Source organism: Spea bombifrons, chromosome 1, assembly GCF_027358695.1.
Source record: "Spea bombifrons isolate aSpeBom1 chromosome 1, aSpeBom1.2.pri, whole genome shotgun sequence".
Lineage (NCBI taxonomy): Eukaryota > Metazoa > Chordata > Amphibia > Anura > Pelobatidae > Spea > Spea bombifrons.
In genome coordinates, this window is record NC_071087.1 from 62537061 (window position 1) to 62560379 (window position 23319).

The 23319-nt window shown below is 41.0% G+C and overlaps 1 protein-coding gene across 3 annotated transcripts; it reads left to right on the forward strand.

The window, feature by feature from the left end:
* Window positions 1-2600: 2600 nt before the first annotated feature.
* On the forward strand, window positions 2601-17885 carry BTBD2 (BTB domain containing 2). 3 transcript variants are annotated; one of them, XM_053462607.1, is made up of 9 exons: window positions 2616-3117; window positions 4480-4599; window positions 6859-7015; window positions 7419-7524; window positions 8766-8963; window positions 9680-9872; window positions 13200-13287; window positions 15779-15925; window positions 16482-17885. In XM_053462607.1, exons 1-9 carry the CDS (start codon window positions 2660-2662, stop codon window positions 16641-16643), a joined length of 1629 nt encoding a protein of 542 aa, XP_053318582.1. In that variant the 5' UTR covers window positions 2616-2659; the 3' UTR covers window positions 16644-17885. The 3 variants fall into 3 exon arrangements, with proteins under 3 accessions (XP_053318600.1, XP_053318591.1, XP_053318582.1); XM_053462616.1 differs by lacking the exon at window positions 4480-4599 and having other exon boundaries at window positions 2613-3117; XM_053462625.1 differs by lacking the exons at window positions 13200-13287; window positions 16482-17885 and having other exon boundaries at window positions 2601-3117; window positions 15779-15881.
* Window positions 17886-23319: the final 5434 nt, after the last annotated feature.

The window sequence follows — 23319 nt, forward strand, 5'->3', positions numbered from 1 at the left end:
AGCATGTACAGCTGTAGTTCTTCAGTGCTACATTTAAGAGGTGTTTGTGCTCTGGGAAGAAGGGAGTTCCAGAGATAAGAAACAGACAGGGCAGTACAAAGGGAGACAGAGACAAGAAGACACAGAAACAGAACGCATAGAAGACGTATGCAGATGTATTCACGTTGAGCACAGAAAACATGTTACCAGTTTCTGAGGATTACAGAGCACTGTAGGTAAGAAAGGTTTTAAAGTCATGTGTTACTTCTGGAGAAGTCAGATTAGGTTTTTAGTGGTAAGAAACAATGACCCAAAAAATAACCAATGAATAACCCTTTGGGGAAAATAAATTGATTAGGAGTAACATGGAGATGCTTACAATATATCAGTTATTAAATTATATCCAGTAAGTACATCATTTTCAATCAATTGTCACCTAAAACCAACTCCACTAATCAGCAGATTGTTAAAGGGCCAGTTTATTACCTAGGATACAGAGAAAAATGAATATAGCCTTATTAGCCCATGAGAAGATGGAGTCTTTACTCAAAGTTTGTACCTGTAAGCAGGGATCCTTCTGTATGTGATATATATATATGTGTGTGTGTGTTTATACATGGGGTTTGGGGTAAACTGCAGGAGTAATATGAAATGCATTCAACTGTGACCTTTATTGTGCGCACACATTGTATTATATAGGGATGGTATTTTTCCTAACACACACTTCACAGGGATCCCAAGGCTCCTAGTTTACATAATTTTTTAATGCTTTTAAATTAGTCATGTTTAAAAATAAGTTAATATCGAAGATATGCAAGGTCTCATAACATTCCTGTCTAGTTGCTAATCTAACTCAAGCCCATGGGTAAGAACTGCCACCTTGTAGAAGAATGATAGCCGCAACAGTGTAATTGTATTATTAATCCTGTGCAGTTAAAGTCAGTTTCTCCTATATAATCTATTATTCCCTCAAATAGGGTATATGGCATATTTATCTCGTCAGTAGGGTGCCAAGCAATGCATGATAAGTTTTTGTTACTTAAAGCAGAAAAATTTTGCATGGGTGTCCTTAGATTGTGCTTTCCCAGTGTGATTAACAGGCAGTAAATCCAGGGTTTGGTACATTGAGCGGTGCCTTTCCTTTCCAGACTTCCGGCACTAAAGAGCTGTATTAGAAACATAGAAAGTGACAGCAGATAAGACCCATTCAGCCCATCCAGTCTGCCCGACCTCTGAGTACTTTCCTTAGTCCTTATTCTATATCTAGCTTGGCCTTATGCCTTCCCATGCTTGCTTAAACGCCTTTAACATCTACCACCTCTGCTTGAAGGCTATTCCATGCATCTACTACCTTTTCAGTAAAGTAATATATCCTGATGTTACTTTTAAACCTTTGCCTCTCTAGCTTAAGACTATGTCCTCTTGTCTTCCTTTATCATGTTGATTCCCTTCAAGTATTTAAATGTTTCTATCATATCCCTGCTTGAGGCGGCATCAGAAGTGCCATTAGGAGGGGTATTCTCACAAATGTATTTTTTTGTTTCTGACAATACATGGCTTGCGTTAGGAAGTCTGACACTCTTGCTTACATATAATCTTACAATATTTTCTTAATTATTTGACAAACTAAATTTCCAAATAGTAAAAGGATCATAAACAGGCATAACACATAAAATAAATATGTAAACCTGTGCTTCCATTGTCTGGGGAAAACCAGTGACAGGTGAACTTTGCTCCTGGTAGGGCCACAGAGGACATAAGCCCAAACCTCTCTTCTGGGCTACACTGCTCATTGGGGATATGCAGTCCCTTCCTTCCCAGATCTTCTAGGCCCCTCAGAAGAGGAATGCGGTAGCCACAAGGTCAACCCACGCTCTCTACTGAAAAGCCGCATGTTCTGGGGACCCACCTCCACCATGGCATTTTTAGTGCAATCTAAAACCAGAATCCACATATGCTCAAAAAATGTCACCAAACAGTGTGATTTGTGCAATTTTCCCCCACCCCACGGCCAGCCATAAGCAAGGGCAATTTAAGTGAGAGGTTAATGATATAAAAAAGGGCAAAACAATACAAAGAGTGAACATGGTGTGCTTGCCAACCCATGCTGGCAGAGGGAAAACAAAGTAGGCCCAAATATCACTCAAAAAGCAAAACACTTTGACAGCCCACAGGCTTCATAATGCAACCCCAGCCTTAAGGGCAGAATACCAAGCTTTTCCTCTCTCACAGACACACACGTGACCTTAGGCAAATTGCCAAGAAGCAATAAAGCAATGTGAGATATAAAAGGCAATGCGGTGACAGCCTGGGAACCAGTTACATTATACCATAATTTCTCTCATTGCGTTTGTTCCACCGCTCGGAGTCATGTGACTCTAGGACACCAATCATAAGGCTAACACTCAATTTCCCTAAATGAAGCGCGTACTGCCGGTCACATGACCTGTGAAAAAAATTGCAAGCGACGAAGAGAGGGCGTTCCTCGGGCTGGAACTAAAAACAGTAGTTTGCTCATTTCCCTGCTCCCGCCTACTTCCCCTAGCTTGTCAGTCGCCACATAGATTTCTATCGACTGTCGTGAGGGGCACAAGTCCCGCCTCCTGTTAGTAACACGTTATTCACTGGCCATTTACAAGGTGACGCCTCCTGGTTTCCATAGTAATAGCGGCTCTCCCTCATGCGCCGCTGCTGTCCGGTTCTGTTTGTAAACAGCTCCGGAGACCCTCCGCCCCCGTCCGCCTCCACGTGCTCCCTCCCACCTGAGCCACCCCCATCCAAGATGGCGGCGGGTGGGAGCGGCGGCCTGTCGTTCCCCGGGGTGGTGGGTAACAGCGCCCCCAGCAACCGCAGCGGGTCCTCGGCCTCTTCGTATAACTACAGCGGAGGGGCTGCGGCCTCCTCCCCTGGCAACCAGGCGGCTGTCTCTTCGTCCGGAGCCTCCCCTCCTGCAGCTCCTCCCCCGCCTCCCTCCTCCGCCGCCGCCGGCCTCCTTCACCGGGAACCCGTGTACAACTGGCAGGCCACCAAGACCACGGTGCGGGAGAGGTTCACCTTTCTCTTCAACAACGAGGTGCTCAGCGACGTGCACTTCCTGGTGGGGAAAGGTCTCGGCAGCCAGCGCATCCCTGCACACAGGTAGCAGATCATAGGCATGCACCTGGTGGGATTTACGTAAGGCACACACACGTTCAAGCTTCGATCACCTGATTATGTCCACTGAAACATTTCGCTTCCGCCGTATAAACATCCACTTCTTAGCTAGCGAGTCATCTGGGGGCATTTCAGTACCCCTGTCCATCATCTGTTTATGGGGAGTGGAGGGGCCAAGTATATGCCAAGGTGAAAGACACGTTACGTAGACAGTTCTGAGTGCAGGTGTGTACTATGTGCTTTCGTTATGTTAGAGCATTATGTTGTGGAATGTCGCTAACCCGACTTCCTGGGTTGCCCATGGCCAATCGTGGAGGTGTTTGGTTTGAGGGAGAATGTTGTCACTAAATATAGAGTGAGTAGTGGATGTCATTTTAAAAGGTAGTGTAAATCGCACAGTCACCCATCTCATCTGGTTGGTGTACTTTAATCTAGATGATATCATCATGCTGAAAATATTGTACCCGCACCCAATCTTGATGCATTTGTCTCAAAACAAAAATTAAGATGCACATTATTAGTAAGGTAACTAAATTCATATTATTAGTAAGGTAACTAAATGTTAATCCTAACTAATACATCCATAGGGTTTATTTACCATGTATGGACGTTGGCAGTTTAATGTTGGATTTGAAGTTTTGCCCTACTGAATATCTCTTAGTGTTGGCTGTTGGTTTTAGAGATTCTCGGTTTTATTATCAGAGTCTGGAATTTGCAGGATAGGTTGGCCGCGATTTATTTCTGTTGCATAATTTCATACAGGTACCTATGGATTATGATTATAGAAATAGTGTGAATAGTCATTCTCATTTTTTAGTATAAGTCAACCACCTTTTATTAAAACCTTCCTTTTTTTTATTTGTCTGAACAGAAATAGTGTGAATAGTCATGATCATTTTGTTCTGTAGGTAGGGATCACTACATGGGGAGATTAATTCCACTAACACAGTCAAGATTTCTAAAGGCATGTGAAGGGAGTCCAAATGGATATACCATATAAGTTACAATCGAAGCTGCTTTCCTATATGTCCTCTTTCATAGCTCCAGCACCCGGTGATTAGGAATTACAGTTTTACCATTAGAAATATTTTTTCTCATTAAAAGTTCTGGACACTGTAACATCAAGCTAATTGGTTAATTCAGCTGTTTCCTGGGGGGAATAAATGACATTTCAAACTTTTTGCAGTAGCATGAAAAGATGATTTTATACATTACAATTTGTATTTAATCTCCATATTATACGAGATTTTATGTTTTTATTTAATTTTTGGGCTCTTTAAGCCTGCTGGAGTCTGTTACTAAGTGAATGATGGAAAAGGTAGTAATTCATTTGCTTATACTTGTTAGGTTTGTCTTGGCAGTTGGGAGTGCAGTGTTCGATGCTATGTTTAATGGTGGCATGGCTACAACATCCACTGAAATTGAACTACCAGATGTTGAACCAGCTGCTTTCCTTGCTCTGCTGAAGTAAGTCACCTTGTAGTTTTGTTTAAAAATGTATGCTCCAGTTGTTTGAAACAGACTGCTTTACATTTTTGTTTGGTCGACCTTTCAAATGCACGGAGGGGTTCTACAGAATCCTCCTATTTCTTTATTTTCCCACCCCAGCTCCTAAGCTTTCACAATAGGTCTTCAAACGCATATCTTGCCTGCTAAATCACATGTACGCGATACTTGCGGCCAGCCACTGGTGCTGGCTTTCATGCGAATTCAAAATGGTCTTATGAGACTCATGCTCAGATGGTGCTCCCATTGACTTCAGTAGGGCACCTTCCTGCCGCTAATAAGTTGCTTCAAGGCACCAGCAGGGGGCAGTGTACGACGGCGTCTGCTAGGGGTAAGTGTTGAAGAATTATTATTAAAGTACTTTAGAATGCACTATTTATTGATGGGGTTGTATGGGACACTAATGTTCATGGATAAATGGGTATTTTATTTAGACACACAGGCCATAGGACTAGTTGGAAGTCAGGTACAAGATCTGCATATTCCGTAACCAAAACAAAATAAAAACTTCTTATCTTTTTTACAACCCAACTACTACTACTCAATAATAGTATTCAGTATTGCACAGGGCTGGACAGATTAACATATTTTAGGGCTTAAGGCTGTCACTTTGGGGTTCATTCCTTAGAGAACCTCCCTGTGACAATGACTGAGCTGGTTCTGTATGACCTCACTATTTTAAACATACTATACACAGGGCTAGAAGCTCACTGGGTTGTGCTCTGTAATGTAAAGCGAGGTTAGGGAGATATGAATCCAGTAGTGGATGTGCCTGTCTTGAAATGACATGGCAAAAATATTTTGCCTCATCTCTGCCTTCTGCCCCCCCCCCGCACTTTTCTCTCTCTCCTTCCTTGCTTTCATTACACAGGGACATTTAGTGTGGACCCTTCATAATGAATAATAAAGTGAGAGTTAAAACCACAAATATTCCTTTGGTGAATAGACCCCCACCCACTCTCTCATTACCATCTCCTTCCCTTCTATGCCCAATTTTTTTTTTTACAATTAACATCCCCCTCCTGCTCCATACTCGGGTAACGTTTGCTATCGTAGGTTCTGAATTGCCAAGTTGGGGGGAGGGAGTCATAGTGCAACAAGCAGACTATTATTGGACCGTTCTTTAAGCCCCACACAGAGTGATGGACGATTCCACGGTGAAAAGTCTATTAAAGTCCTACATTCAGTCTTACAAACACATTTGCTAAACATCCAACAATTGCCACTGATTTAATAGTGAATAAAAACCACAGATAATCAGACAGGCCACCTTCTTCCATTGCTCTGTGGCCCAGTTCCTATGCTCACGTGCCCATAGAAGGCACTTTCAGCAGTGGACAGGTGGCACAGGCACCCTGACTGGTCTGCGGCTATGGCGCTTGTTTGTTGGATTTGACCGCATGGCCAGCCTTCGCCCCCCTCCTCGTGCATCATGACCCGGATAAGTACTGATCACTGCAGACCGGGAACACCACAAGAGCCACGGTTTTGGAGATGCTCTGACCATCACAGTTTGGACCTTGTTAAAAGTCGCTCAGATCCTAACATTTTTTCTGCTTCTAACACATTCTAACAACTTTGAAGATGAAATGTTCACTTACTGACTAATATATCTCACCCACTGACAGGTGCCATGATAACAAGATTAACAGTGTTATTCACTTCACCTGTAAGTGGTCAAGTTATGGCTGATCAGTGTGTATATATGTAATATATGATATACGTCAACACAAGAAATATTGGAGACACGTCTGAGTATAACCTTTATTTACACTGTTTGCACTTTAAATTTCATAATGGTGACCCCTGTGAATTAAGAATTGATAATTCAATCAAAAATAAAGGAAATGACGAGACCTGAGGAAAGGAATCCATGAAATCAAAGTGCGTGTAAATTATGTGCGCTACATTTCAAATGTTTGGCGTCACTAAGAAATCTTGTTTGTTTTTTCTGGGGAAAAAAGCAATCTGTCCATTAAAATGCCATCAGCTGGATCAGAGCTGCATTGTGGACATTTTGCAATCATGTTAGTACAGCTACAAATGTCCTTGTTTTTCCATGAAGACGGCTAATTGAAGTGATATTTTTAATGGTCAAATACATTGTACAACTTAATTTGCGGTCCTTTTTACAAAACAATAGTAAAAATTTGAAAAAAAAAATCGGTTCATTTTCAGTGTCTATACATTTGGTCTAATGATAACAAATGCTTTTTTAAGGTTTCTGTATTCTGATGAAGTGCAGATTGGTCCAGAGACTGTCATGACTACGCTGTACACAGCCAAGAAATATGCAGTGCCTGCTTTAGAAGCACATTGTGTGGAGTTCCTGAAGAAGAATCTCCGCGCTGATAATGCTTTTATGTTGCTCACTCAGGTAATAATGCAGATGCAGTGAGATTTGATTTTTGTTTTTATTTATATAAAGTGTAGACCATATGTATTTGACAATGCATGCTCTTCTTGTCCTGAAAAAAATAAACAATATATAAGTTATGCCGGTTCAGTAAACGGGGAAATAAGAAAATTACAGCTAAACACGAGCAGCGCAGAAACGATAAATCGGCCATTGTCACGAAGGGTACAGAAAATAAGCAAATATAGCTAACCGGTAGCTTTATTTGTCATTGAACTCCTGTGGTTATTTGTCTTCTGCCAAGCATGCAAGCACTGAGAGTCACAGAAGTTGTACTTCAACAACAGGAGGAGCTTTCTAAACTAGAAATAAAAGTATTTCTGTTTTGTAATGTTTCTGCTTAACATTCACTTCTTTCCTACAGGCTCGATTGTTTGATGAACCTCAGCTTGCCAGCCTTTGCCTGGAAAACATAGACAAGAACACCTCGGATGCCCTAAATGCTGAAGGTTTCACTGATATTGATTTAGGTAATCTGCTTAAAGCTCTTCCTGCGCTCTTGTTAAGGACATGGTGATGTCCAAATACAGTGCTTTACGGAGTAACGTAGGTCAATTCCGTTTTGTTCTTGTAAACTTCCCTCATGTGCGGACTGAGAGGCTGCCATTCTTGTTAGTTGTGTCGTATTTTGGATGATTTTCAGTGCTCAAACACCACACTGAACGGCTTCTTTATGGCAATGCTGGTGAAGTCCTGCTTGTAAAATGAAATCCTCCATGGCTGGTTGAGTTATTCTATTTTTTTTACCGGAAGACGATAAAGAGTCAGAAACCTAGAGTTTGACGTTGAATAGATACCATGCGGTCCATCTAATCTGTCTGTTTTTCTTGTTGTAGCGGTGTTTGACTAGTAGACTCTACCAAGATAACACAACTAGAGCACATAAAATGCCTAAAATGCTGTTCGGAAGAAAATGGCACTGTATGTTATTTTAATATGATACTAGAAATAAAGAGGTGGGGAGTTTCCCTTTGAGGATTGTTCTGCATGCATGAGGTTATTCGACCCTAAGTATAGGATATTTGTATTCTGTCTCACAAAGTTTCCCTGTCTGACACTTCAGGGGTAACTCATTCCCTGTAGCAGCGTGTTTTCTTACAGCAAACATCTACAGTAACATTTTAAGTTATTGGAGGACCTCTTTATTTTTCTTTTTTCCCAGGTGGAGAACAGTAAGAAAACAAAAACAAATAATTGGCATGGTTAATGTGTAAACTACATTTTTTCTTAAGAACGCTATATGTTATTTTGGGATTTAAAAGAAACATTTTGTTTGTCAAGGAAAGAAAACCTATTGTCCTCGTACTTAGCCTCCCCGCAAACCTGCTGCTTCCTTTCTATTCTAGCTAGTGCTCTCGCAGCAAAACAAGGCACAACTGGGTTCCATGCGATAGCCAATGCTGCATAACACAATGAAGCCGTTATCAGGAAAGCGAGCTTAGTGTTTCCGAGTGAAGGTTTGCTTAGTTTACGAATAGTGAAATGGTTAGTTATGTTTCTTCACAACTAAACTGGGCAGGACTACCTGGTCATTGTAACGGTGTTCTTTGCTAGTTGTCAGGTGTGTGTCATTTTCCAGCCTCGATAAGACGCTGTCTCGTTGCACATGAGGGAGGTATCAGAGCACCTTGTATCGTTTATAATTTTTTATGGTAGTGTTGTATAGTGTACTATTCTTGTCTCTCACTTCTCTTTTCTACTCTTCTCGCAGACACACTGGTTGCAGTGCTAGAAAGGGATACGCTGGGGATACGTGAGATCCGGCTCTTTAACGCAGTGGTACGCTGGTCGGAGGCAGAGTGCCAGAGGCAGCAGCAGCCAGTCACATCGGAAAACAAACGCAAAGCTCTTGGCAAGGCCTTGTCTCTCATCCGTTTTCCACTTATGACCATTGAAGAGTTTGCTGCAGGTATAAGCAAATAATATCTATGGTAGACATTTGTGATATGACAATAGCACGAGTGGTACTTCATAAAACATAGTTTTCGTTAGATGTTCTTCTTTATCGGGAACATGCTTTACGGGCCGTCTTATGGCAAGGTCAGATCCAACATTACATTTATTAAGAACAAAGTGCAACTACAATGGTATAAAAATCTGTATAAAAAATAGTATATACATGTGTGTAGTCATCTTTAGGTCAATATCAGATTCCATAAAATGTTTACTTTTTGACAAGTTCACTTATTGATTTCTGACCTAAAATGTGATTAAGTTTTATGGAGACAAACCCAATGGTTATGTGACTTGCTTCGCACATCCTGCTTGTTTCAAAGCACAAGGGTTAAATATAGCGTAATTTGTAAATTTGCTTCCACAAATGGGTGAGAAGTCCCCTCAAACGATCTCTTATTTTAGTGCAAACAAATCATCATATCTTCTGTGTTTGGATAGTTTTCAGGATAACCTGCCTATTAAATATGTTTATGTAATTCTTTATATAATCCTTTATATAGTTCTCTGCAGATACGTATGCAGACCCTTAGAACACACAGCTTACACAGTGTGTATCTGTGTGTATGTAATATAAATAAAAAGGGGCTTTGTTGTATTTGTCTTATTGTTGTGTCTTTGAAAGTGAATAGGAAAAATTATATCATCCTTTGTCTTTTTTTTTGGCTCTAGGCCCAGCTCAATCTGGTATTCTTACTGATAGAGAGGTGGTCAGTCTTTTCTTGCACTTCACAGTGAACCCAAAGCCTCGTGTGGAGTTCATCGACAGGCCACGGTGTTGCTTGAGAGGGAAAGAGTGCAACATTAACCGCTTTCAACAGGTAGAAAGCCGTTGGGGCTACAGCGGCACAAGTGACCGAATAAGGTATGGTGCTTCTGGTAGTAATTTTATTAAATAGGGTGTTATAGTTATTAAGACAATCATATCAATTAAATCATTTATTTTCCATGACTGCTCATTTAAAAGGAATGTCTCAAAGATTTTTTTCCTTTGAGCATTTAATGCAGTGTTGTATACATAAAAACCAGGTTTTTCTCAAAGCTAACCTACATTTATCTCATTTTGTTCAATAAACTTCCTTTATCTACAGACCTGGAGGCTACAATTTTTGCCAGTCATGTGATATTTTGCATAATTGTCCCTGCTCAAACCACAGGGCACTATGATAAGGTGTCAGTGTTTGTCTAGTAGAGTAGGCACACATAACAAAGCTAGAACACACAAATGACTAATATACAGCTGGCTGATATTATACACAAGTTAGAACTTCACAGCACATTTTTTATAAAATTCATATTTAATCTACTATTTTAAAAATTGACGTGTTCCTGCTGTTAACAGCCTTTACCTCTTTTTCTCATAATACAGAAATACAAATGGTATGTTACAACTTAATTCTGTGTATAACTAAAATTTAATTCTTGTAAAACAACATTGCAATAATGTTCTGTTCTTATATATTAAAGCAGTAGCCATATTCAGGACATAACCATTAGTTACTGTCAGGTTATTGGTCAGGTTATGGATCTGAAAGAAAATGAAAACAAAGAAGAAATTATACATGTACAGTGAAGGAAAAAATATTTTTTGTTATTCTGTCTCTCACTGTTCAAATTAAAATTGTCTTTGTCAGTGGGCAAACGTACAAAATCAGCAGGGGATCAAATGTTTTTTTTTGCTTCACTGTACATAGATGAGGATCACACATCATCAATAACGCCACTAAGAAGAAAACAATTGTGAATGAATGAGCTTACAAACCCCAGCTACTGGGAATGGAGAAATGGTACAATAGTCAACAGTGTATCAATAGCTCTCTATAACACTGGCTTGTAAGGGAGAGTGTCAACAATGCTGCTTATCAGCAGGACCTGTGCGTTTTGTTATAACTGAAGAAACAATGGAGCAAGACAGAGAAACACTGAAAGACCCCCTCCAGGACAACCCAAGCACAAAGTCACAGCTGTACTTGAATGGATCCTGAACCAACAGATAAATGTGCTGGAGTTTGACTAGGCCTGATTCAATGAACCATTCAGTCTGGCTGTTTCTCACTCTAAGACCACAAACCTTGATTGTTAAGCAAACTAGTTCAGATCCCCAAATAATAAAATAACACAAGCACATGGTCTTCAAGAACAGATTTTATTAAAAGTTTCGGGTTATTTGTTACTGGCGAAGCCCGCGTCGGCATCAGCCAACACCCATGCTCGAGAGTACACTAGACAACAACATAGTTGCATGTTCAAGTAGAGCTTCCGATTTAATCAGTGACGGTGCAAGTAGATCCTAATTGGACAATATCCCAAGATTTTGCAAGTGCTGTATGTGTCTTTGCATGTGCCTATGGGTGATGGCCCAAGGTTTGCATGTGTGTGGCTATTGAACAGTGCAAGGCAGAAGACCAAGAAATAACAGTATGGAATTAACAGCAGCATGACCACAACAAAACAGTTGTCTGGTGTAATTCTATTTTATGAAATGATCAATCTTATTTAACTTCCTTTTCATATTTGCTCGGTGCAGTTATTCTCTCATGGATTTTCAGAAAAAAACCCTGTCGCTGTGGGCAGATGTGTACTTAGGTTGGCCACTGCTTACTTGTGTGACTGCCACCCTCTGCTGGCCACTGGAATATCATATATCCTAGCACTCGCGCTGAGAAGATTACTATGAAGGCTGCTGTAATGTAGAGTAATTGGGATGGTGACAAGGGAGATCCCCCCAACTGACAAATGAAGCAATGGCACACAGGATTACTAGCTTACCCATGAGAGAGCCCTAGTGTACGGCAGGTGCATATCTGTCGATGTGACCTTTTAAGCAAATTTAAGATAATCAGCAGCTACTTGGCATGTGATCCTGATCTTTGCTGTAAGGCAGGACAGTGATATTTGAAATGTTTGTATGCATAGGATGTAGGACAATCACTGTTCAATGTTTGCTTTGCATTAGATTGGGGTTTATACTCTGAGAGTACCACCACTGTTGATGGCCACTCTGGATTTAGCCCACTTACGTCTCGGCTTTAAAGGCACACATCTTGCCATCTAAGTGGTAGCCACATAATCCCTACCAATTTATATTGACTATTGTTTATTCAGTGGAAGTTGCCTTTGCTTACAGCAACATACCCTGATGGTGTGTGCATATTGTGGAAGTCAATTTCTAATATGTCCTAATGAGGAAGAGGATGACTTACCTGTTGTCATGGCTTTTGTTCTAGGGAAGGTCACTAAACTTAATGTAGTGGATTTAGATGGTTATACATGTATGTGTAATATGTACACACAAATCTGAATTATTTACCGAACAGTATATGACGTTTGGTACTCTGCAGCGGTTCAATTTAGTACAAGCTACTGAATTTTAGTTTATTCAGTTTATCCGTTTTCAGCATACTTTTATACATATATGTATTTTTGAAAGGGTTGTATAGAAAAGAGGAATTAATGGTTTTTGATCAACAATGATTTTTAGTTTTAGCATTTCATTCATCAGATGGGTTTTGTGCTGTCTTCTTGGGAGATCTGTAAGCGAGCCCCCCTTACATAAGTAGGAAGTGGAATTGTGTTACTCCTAGAGATACAGGAAACTTGTCGAATCAATGTACCTGTTGAGCCTGGTGTCCACATCAAGCAAGATAGCCTGGTATATGAAAAAGAAAAAAAGCTACGAGCTACAGACCTTAAAGCCTCAAAGTAAATTTGTTTTGCAAAACATGGTATTGATAGATGCATTTATTTGAAATGACTTGACAGGTCTGCTTTAACAACATAGCCAGGTTTTCCTTAAACCTAGTTTATATTACTATATACAGCACTGTGTTTGAAAGACTGATGTTTGCATTTCCATGTTATTTCCCCATAAAGTACTGTATGGTGCATTAACTAAATGGTTGCATTCCTTCTGTGCTCTGCCAGTTTTGAGAAGATTTTTTTGTTTGTTTTAGTACTTTTTGAAACTAGTCCTTTGTAATGGTGTGTGTTATTTCAGATAAGTATTTTCACATTTCAAGATAAGAAATGTATTTGCAGTGGTGTGTGCTGATAAACTATTTAAGAGTCAAGTTCTCTGTTGGCTAATATTTTCTCTCCACAGAATGAAATATTTATGTTAAAACATTTTCTTCTAATTGATCTTCACAAACAAAAGCTTTGGTACACATATGGCTATCTTTTTGCATCTTAGGTTTTCAGTTAATCGAAGAATATTTGTGGTGGGTTTTGCTCTCTATGGATCAATACACGGACCCACAGATTATCAAGTAAACATACAGGTAAGCGTCATTAAAAGCAACTGCTTTTTAGCCATTTTTAGCAGTATGCCATATTATATGGAATTATTTTATATACATATAAATATAAAAGAGACAACACAGGATTGGAAAAATCCTTTTACCTTTACAATATTTTCTAGAATTGGCACGTTAGTGTATAAATAGTGGCTATGGGCTGAAAATTTTTTTGACGTCAGCAGGGAGAGGGCGTCCAAATCATGTCTTTGAAATCTGGCACGTTTACAAGAACATAAAAGCCATGATACAAAAGAAAATGGTGATATTTGGACATCATGCAGTTCTTTTATTGTTTTGAATTAAACTTTAAAGAAAAGCTGTAAGCCACAAATTGTGAATTTTGTTGTGGTGATAAGCAGTCCTGTTAATAAATTGACGTTTGTATCTCAGCACTTTTAACCTAGCTTAAGAAAAGGGAGCTTTTTTATATCTTTATAGATATTTTTTGTATCATATAAAATTGTTTAGTTATACTTTGCCAATGCTTATTGTGCCTTGTTTTCTTAAAAAACACAAAATTGAGTAATTGCTAAATGTATGGCATATAGAATAATTTGTGATCCTTATTTTATGACAGTGCATAATGTTTTTACATACACTGCTATACTTTTAATAGAACATACTCCCCCCCCCCCAGTAGCATCCTTGGAAATTGTTTACACTTGCAAAGTTGCTCAGTAAACTAATTTGTGATGAAAAGATAGGTGTCTCTTGCCTCTAGTTGAAGTAGAAGTGCAATCTTACTGAATCTGTGGTACCTCCAGTGCCGGAATACACAATACCATTTAAGATGCAGCTCTCTCCTGCAGGGTTGTAACTAGAAGCCTCAGGGCCCCGGTGTGAGAATCTGTTAAGACCCTCCCCCCCATAAAATCATGATTTTTTTTATTCAACACACTATCTACCTCCTCTCCCCCCTTCTCAAGCTATCTTCCCCCCCATTCTCACTATCTACCCTCTCCCTACCCCCCTTTGTAGGTCACTTACCATGCAGTCCTGTGGTGGGAGCGCGAGGCCTCTGTCTCGCTGCTCTGCCGCGGTGCGCCCGGCTTCACTGCACCAGCACACGAGACAGACGCCTCACGCTCCCACCACTTCAGTTGGGGCAGCGCTGAGGCAGGCGGCGGCAGAGGAGACAGAAGGGTGCCGAGCGGTTGCTGAAAATGACTGCTCGGCACCCCCTGGGCCCCCCTGACTGGCAGAACAATCGCGACCCCGGTAGTTCCGCCACTGCTCTCCTGGGTGTCCTCATATCTGTCTCTATCAGCTTTTCTGGCAAGACATCATCACCTCTTCCACCTTTGGTTGGCGTCCCCCAAGGATCAATGGTTGTCCTTCTGCTGTTCTCTTTATACTTCATCTCTTGGCAAACGAATCAACTCACTTGGCATCCAGTATCATCTATATACAGATGATACCCAAATCTGATCTCTCTCCATCTTTCATGTCCTGTATTACCAATTGCTTGTCTGATATTTCTTTATGGATGTCACAACGCTACCTGACACTTAATCTTTCTAAAACTGGACTTATTAACTTTCCTCCTGCCATCTCCACTCCAGTACCTGAATTCTGTATCACCATTAACAACACGACTGTCTCTCCTCCAAACTGGGCATGATGCCTCGGGGTCATCCTTGATGCAAACCTCTCCTTGATCCCTAACATTCAGTCCTGTTGCAAGATCCTGCTGCTTGCACCTAAAAAAAAAAAATCTTCTCGCATCAGCCCATTCCTCACCCAAGAATACACAAAAACTCTGATTCATTCACTTATCATCTTGACTACTGCAAGTTGGCTGAGATTCCACTGTCTCGACTTTCTCCACTGCATTCTGTGCTTAATGCTGCTGCTAGGCTTATTTTCCTTGCACGCCACTCTTCCTCTGCTTCCCCACTCTGTGAAATCCTCCACTCCCTATTACCTTTTTAGAATTAAATTTAAAATGTTTGTACTAACATATAAGGTCCTCCATAACACTGCTCCTTCATACATTTCTGCCCTCATAAACCAATACACCACTACTCAATCTTTGTTCTTCCCATGGGCTAAGTCTCTCCTCTAACTTTTTTCCGTCTATAAGATTAATTGCTGCCCCGTACCTTTAGAACCTACTTCCACCGAACCTTCAGCTTTCACCCTTCCTCCCAACTTTCAAGACGCATACTATCTTAGTTGCTGTTACAACCCCCACACTCACCTGTCCTTGTTCCTTATGTTTGTTACCCCACTCCCGCAAGGTTGTAAGTTTGCCAGCAGGGCTCCTAATGGTTTCTCCACCTAATGTATTGGTTTGTCTTAGTCTGTCAATTATAGTCTTGTCATGCCCTTGAATATATGTATTGTAAGAAGCGCTGTGTAAATTGTTGACGCTATATAAATAAGATAAGAAGAATACCAGTGTGTAGGATGAGTGAGGCTTGTTATTAGACCTTTTTTACATGTCTCTTTCTCTACCAATTTCCTTCTTCAGATTATACACACCGACAGCAATACAGTACTTGGTCAGAACGATACTGGCTTCAGCTGTGATGGGTCCTCAAGCACCTTTAGAGTCATGTTTAAGGAACCAGTAGAAATATTACCTAATGTGAACTACACAGCTTGTGCCACACTGAAGGTAATGCTAATTAAGTGGTAATAGGCTAAGGCATATGTGGCTATATAAGCAGCAGCCTAGGGTATTGTTCAACAGATTTTTTTTTGTATAGATATATATACCATAACAAATGAAACAGACTACTTTATGTGTGTAATGGGGTTGTGGTTATTGCAGATGCTTATTTCAGGTGCTTGTGGTAAAAGATGTCTCCCAAACCAGTTTAAATTCCGGCCTGGATATAGCCAATGCAAACTGTTGCACAATGTGCAAGAGAATGAAATTACCGCTTCAGTAAAATGTAGTGAAGTACCTGACTTTTTCCTGGTTACTATGGGCTGTTTTCATCTACAGTGCACTTGGTGCCATAACAAATTGTGCTGTGATCTCAAGCGGTGCATTTGTTGACCTTCTCTTATACCAGTGGTGTCAGAAACCTTCCTTTCCCTGTGCAAAATATAAGTGCCATCCGGTCCATAGCATAAAATCCCTTTTTCTTTTTGTTTGTTTCTTATAAAGTACATAATATATAGAAACCTGTTTTATTTTTTTATTTTTATTTTTTTTAAACTTGTAGGGCCCGGATTCTCACTATGGTACAAAAGGACTGCGCAAAGTCATCCATGAGTCTCCTACCACTGGTGCCAAGACATGCTTTACATTCTGCTATGCAGCTGGGAACAACAATGGAACATCTGTTGAGGATGGACAGATCCCAGAAATTATCTTTTATACGTAAGGTTGGAAAAACTCCCCCTCAGAATATCAGGTCAAGCTTCCTCACTGTTGGATGCACCACAAGTGCTAGGCTTGGATGCTTTGGCTGGCCAATATGTGTGTCTGGAAAATGGCACCTATTCTAGTGGGAACAGGGTAAGGAGGCAATAAGACGTTAGTACAGTTTATCTTTAGTGCCACCCACCATCCATGTGCCACATGGCTAGGCATCTCCTTTTGGGTATGTCTAAGTAAACATTGCTACCACTGCTTCTTACTTTTCTCTGCCAGAGACTTAGAATGCCAAATCGATACACCAGCTGTGGCATATCATTGAGCAGTGGTTTACATTAGAAACACTGTGCTGCTGGCACCATACTCTTGGATGTTATGTTGATGTTACAGGCAGTGAAATAGTTTACGTCGGGAAACTGCTTCTTCTCAGTGGCGTTGATGGTTACTGTATCCGCACTTTTTACTCTTAGTGTGGGTAGGATGTCCTTGAATTGAACATGATATATATGGAAAGATGGCTGATGCTGGAATAATCTAGCACAGTAGACATTTTTGCCACAATCTCTAATCACACCTCTGGCATTGAATTGGTAAATGAGCTGTGGATTAAAGTTATCAGTATCCTTAAACAGATCTATATTTCTCTTTTCATTTTGTCTGTGACATTTCAGCTCCTGGTAAATTAGCACTTTGATCTTGGTGTATTATCCACACTAGGAGAGCTTCTGCCTTCTACCATGCCCATGGTGCAGTGATTTTCAAATGCTCCTTTTTATAAGGTGAAGGGATGGAAACCACAGGGCACAATATTCACTTACAAAATGTGAAATTGATAATATCAAAAAAATGTATAGAATGTATTAAAGTTTTATAGCACTTAGATATGCAGTCCCTTATAAGATAATGGCTCAGTTATTATGATGTTACAGGCATTATTATGAGGGCTAAATGTTATCCTTTAACCAGCCTGCCGATTAAAATTCCATTGAACAATGTAAGTATCCAAATAGATCAAGAGCAGAAATGATGCTCCTACCTTAACAGGTTCATTGTATTTGTATTGATTGTAAATGTAGTGGCTGCTTGCTTTTCCCCCTGCTGTTGCTTCAGCATTGTTAAAACAGGCCCAAATAGTGTGTCTATAAACTTGAATGTACTGAAAGGTCTCTATAAATGACCATTTGTCACAGTCTCAATTCAGCCAGCTTCTTTTTCTGTAAATAGAAAATTAATAAAGATGTGCAACAAATGACTTTGTTTCATTTTATGGTTTTATTGCAGCAACATGAAGTAAAAAACCCAGTACACAAATTTGATTTGTCCAAATGAAATACCGTATTTGCTCGATTATAAGACGACCCTGATTATAAGACGACCCCCCAAAATCTAAATATTAATTTAGGAAAAAAACAAAAAGCCTGAATATAAGACTACCCTATAGGAAAAAAAGTTTTACTAGTAAATATTAATTCATGTAAACAATATTTTCATATTTAATAAAAGCTATGATTGAGAAAAATATATATTTTTTTATTTCCTTTTATTTGCCAACCTGCCCCCCCAGTTATGCACATCTGCCCCCAGGGTTGCCACTCTGCCCCCAGAAATGCCTTATACCCCCTATTTGCCACTCTGCCCCATGATATGCCTTTTAATCCCCTATATGCCAGAGTGGCATATAGGGGGTTAAAAGGCATATCATGGGGCAGAGTGGCATATAGGGGGTTAAAAGGCATTTCTGGAGATATATATATATAACTGCTAACAGCAATCACACCCCTATCAAGCCAAGGCAGCCAGTACATGCTGGAACCTAGGATGATAGGAGTGTGAGTACAGCCTCCCTATGCCATGCTACCACCACCACCCTTACACATCCATACTAACACACACTCATTCACAAACATTTAAATACTCATTCATTCCATTAATCACATATACACACACACGCTCAAACCCCCCAGCCCCCCACCCCCTTACCTGAACTGCTGATCTCTCACTCAAGACTTCTGCAGGGGCCATGGGCGTAGGAACCCCTAAAAATCTGGGGGGGATAGCATTTTTTCTGGTAGGGTATACCTGACCATTTCACCAACAGGGACTTTATGACATCACATTATAAATACAGAGACATTAATATGAAGTTGGTCCCCCTTTGCCGCTATAACGGCTTTCACTCATCTGGGAACGATTTCCACAAGATTTTGGAGAGTTTCTGTGGGGAATTTTTGCAGCCATGCCTTTATGGACCTTGTTTTGTACACTGGGGCACAGTCATGATGGAATAGAAAAGGACCTTCCCCAAAACCGTTCCCACAAAGTTAGAAGCATAGTGCTGTCCAAAAAGGTATATCACCTACAGCTCATAAAACGTTCTACTGGATGAATGGGAGAAAATTCCCACAGAAACAGAAAAATCTTACAACCACAGATGGACCCCACTGGACACGGCCACAGAGACTACTATGATGTATTGAAGGAACCATCTAAGACTCCTAACACGTCATGCACACAGGAACATATCCACACACTTAAACACTTGAATAACATACACACGCACACAATAATACACCCCAAAACATTCCTACCCTAATATACCTAGACACATGCCCACCATAACACACCTGGAAACATACTATCATACCCATAAAAACAGATGTGCACAATAACAAACCCACAAACATACGCTATCACACCCAGACACGCAAACACATCCTTCACTTACTCTGCCTACCCCTAGATTAACTCGTGGTGCTTTGTATTAGTGATGCCCTAGACCAAGTAGCACCCCGAAATATTCTATTGTGTCCGAATGCTGTGACACACATACTCATTTTAACCAGAAATAGGCCTGGATTTAACCCTAGGTGCCCCTGAGTTAAACATGTGTTACAGGGAATCATAATCTTCCCTTTAAGTACGACATGCCTGCTCATACACACATATACACTATCCATACACACATATACACTATCCATACACACATATACACTATCCATACACACATATACACTATCCATACACACATATGCACTGCCCTTACGCATGCCTGCCCACAAAAACACACACATACACTGCAATTGCCTGCACATACACACTTGCCAGTACTCACACATATGCACTACCCTTATACACGCCTGCCCAAACATACATAAACTGCTCACACACACACACGCCTCCCCATAAATATACACTGCCTTTGCACATAGTTACACAGACGTATACACTATAAGACAAATACACTCCTTATATACACACACATATACACTGCCCATTCAGACGTACACATATATACTGCCCATACAGACGTACACAAATATACAGCCCATACACACGTACACATATACACTGCCCATACACACGTACACATATACACTGCCCATACACACGTACACATATACACTGCCCATACACACGTACACATATACACTGCCCATACACACGTACACATATACACTGCCCATACACATACACTGCCCATACACACATACACATATACACTGCCCATACACACATACACTGCCCATACAGATATACACATATACACTGCCCATACACACGTACACTGCCCATACACATATACACTGCCCACACACACGTACACATATACACTGCCCATACACATATACACTGCCCATACACACGTACACATATACACTGCCCATACACATGTACACACGTACACATATACACTGCCCATACACATATACACTGCCCACACACACACGTACACATATACACTGCCCATACACACGTATGCACATACACTGCCCTTATATGCGTGTGCCCATACACACATATGCCTGCCCAAGTGCCCATACACATTCATAGACATTGCCCATATACATGCCTCACTATATATATATATATATATGCCCACACACATATCTACCATCAGACCCCCCCTTGTTTTGCACATCAGACCCCCCTCATTTTGCACATCAGACTCGTTTTGCACATCAGACCCCCCCTCGTTTTGCACATCAAACCCCCCCTCGTTTTGCACATCAGACCCCCCCTCGTTTTGCACATCAGACCCCCCCTCGTTTTGCACATCAGACCCCCCCCTCGTTTTGCACATCAGACCCCCCCTCGTTTTGCACATCAGACCCCCCCCTCGTTTTGCACATCAGACCCCCCTCGTTTTGCACATCAGACCCCCCCTCGTTTTGCACATCAGACCCCCCCCTCGTTTTGCACATCAGACCCCCCCCCTCGTTTTGCACATCAGACCCCCCCTCGTTTTGCACATCAGACCCCCCCCTCGTTTTGCACATCAGACCCCCCCCCTCGTTTTGCACATCAGACCCCCCCCCTCGTTTTGCACATCAGACCCCCCCCCTCGTTTTGCACATCAGACCCCCCCTCGTTTTGCACATCAGACCCCCCCCCCCTCGTTTTGCACATCAGACCCCCCCCCCCTCGTTTTGCACATCTCTTACCTTTCTCTTCTTCTCTTCTGCTTTCTGCTTGCTCTTCCTCCTCCCCTTCTGGTGGTTTGCCGCTCTAGTGCAGTGCAGCTGCGCAGAGCTGTTTCTGCTGAGCGCCGGGGTTGGGATATAAACGTCATATCCCATCGCCCGGCACTCAGTGACAGACAGCACACCGGTAAGTGTTGGACTGGTTAGGGAAATCCCCAACCAGTCCTGCACGCTGCAGCTGCTGACCGGGCAGCTGTGCACCGAGGGCACTGGGGGGGATTGCTCTATTATCGGTCCCCCCCGCATGATTTCCTGGGGGGGATCTGTCCCCCCCGTCCCCCCCGGTTCCTACGCCCGTGGCAGGGGCCCGCTGTGAGTGCAACTTCTCTGGCCCCGCCCCCAGAGGAAGGAGGGGGGAGGCAGAGTTTTGTGACACGCTGCTAGCTTCTTGTTCTCCTGCTGCTCGCGACCAAAGCCCGGTAAGTAGCATGGCCCCATTTTGAGGTCTGATTAGAAGACAACCTCGATTATAAGACGAGGGGTATTTTTCAGAGCATTTGCTCTGAAAAAAACCTCGTCTTATAATCGAGCAAATACGGTACTTTTTATGGGCACTGGAAACCATCTTTGAACAGCTGGGTAATATAAGCCAACATCAAGCATTATTGATATGCCTGACACACAGTATTATCAAACATAGTAGCAATTTTAACAACCTTGAGGTAATATGTAACAATGGGATTTAGCAAGGACTGTATATATCAGTTGCTTTTCTCCCAGCCTCTCAATTCCTATAAAGTCAAACAAGAATGCCTGCACGTCTACAAAAATTGAGGCTCACTCAGTCATTTGTAAAAACAAATATTTCTTTTATTTGGGTCCATAGTCCAGTAACTTGGAATACAACAAAGTGTATCCAAAATATGCAATATGGCCAGTCAGATAAACCCGCCATTGTAATAGAAAAGAAATATGCTTAACGCACTTTATCAAAAGCTAATTGCTCCCAAAAAGAAAATTCACTAAATATACATAAAAATTAAAACAATTAAAAACGTGTACTAAATTGCCCTCTCTGCCGCTGCCATGGCCTGTATGCCGTTGTGTTCATTTCCGAAATGCAATAAATTCAGATTAACCCCCTGAAGGATCGGGCTGTTACCTTTTTGTACCCTTTGTGACTGAGTACTGACATTTTTGCGGTGCTCGTGTTTAGCTGTAATTTTCTTCTCTCTCATTCAGTGAACTCACACAAGACTTATATATATTTTTTTCATAACAAGAAAGGCTTTCATTAGATATAATTTTTGATCATTTCTTCTAATTTCCTATACAAAAAAATAGTATGAAATGTTTGAAAAATCACTCTCATTTTAATTTGAAAAATATTTTACTTGTCTATTAAAGCGAATAAAAAAAAAAAACCTGCTAAATAGATTATATTTGTCCTGAGTTTAGAAAGCATTTTTTCTTTTTCTTCAAATCTGTTAATCCAGTCCCCATGTCCTATTTGAGACATCAATTAAATTTGACCCCATCAAACAGTCTATCTTTGAAAACTAAGAACCCCAGGGTATTTCAAATGCTGGTATTTTAGGTTTCCATGTACCAATTCTAAAAAATAAATTACTACTACAAACTATGAATTCAGTTCCTGGTACATGTCACTGACAAACATCATCCCAATATGTGTTCAGCAACATCTGACTACAGTGTGTGTGTGTGGGGGGGTAAAAGGCCACATTAGGGAAGTGTGCATTTTTCAATTTAGAATTTTACCATCATGTCCTGTTTGGGAAATCTTTGAACCTGGCAAATTCAATTTTACCCCAATCAAAACATCTATTTGAAAACTAGACATCTCAAGGTATTTCAAATACTGATATTTTAAATACGTACTTTTAGGTATGAATTTACAGCCTTTGGTATATGTCGCTGCCAAATACCACCCATGCATGAGTTTGTCGGATTGTTTGGGGGGCTGAAAGGCCGCACTTTGGAGATGTGCATTTTTTTTGTTTTCATTTTGACATCTGGTAAGTCTGGGCCCATGCCCTATTTGGGACATCTTTGAATCCGGACAATTCAATTTACTCAAACCATATAAGACACTCCATGGCTTTTTCAAATGCTAGTATGCCAGAGTGGCAAATGCCAGAGTGGCATATAGGGGGTTAAAAGGCATTTCTGGAGGTATATATATATATAACTGCTAACAGCAATCAAACTCCTATCAAGCAAGGCAGCCAGTACATGCTGGAA

Bases quoted from the DNA above. Each gene is read 5' to 3' on its own strand.
- BTBD2 (XM_053462607.1), top strand. From the start codon at position 2,660: ATGCGCCGCTGCTGTCCGGTTCTGTTTGTAAACAGCTCCGGAGACCCT. The intron at 3,118-4,479 runs GTAGCAGATCAT...TATACTTGTTAG, and splicing joins CAGCGCATCCCTGCACACAG to GTTTGTCTTGGCAGTTGGGA. The intron at 13,288-15,778 runs GTAAGCGTCATT...TTCCTTCTTCAG, and splicing joins ATTATCAAGTAAACATACAG to ATTATACACACCGACAGCAA.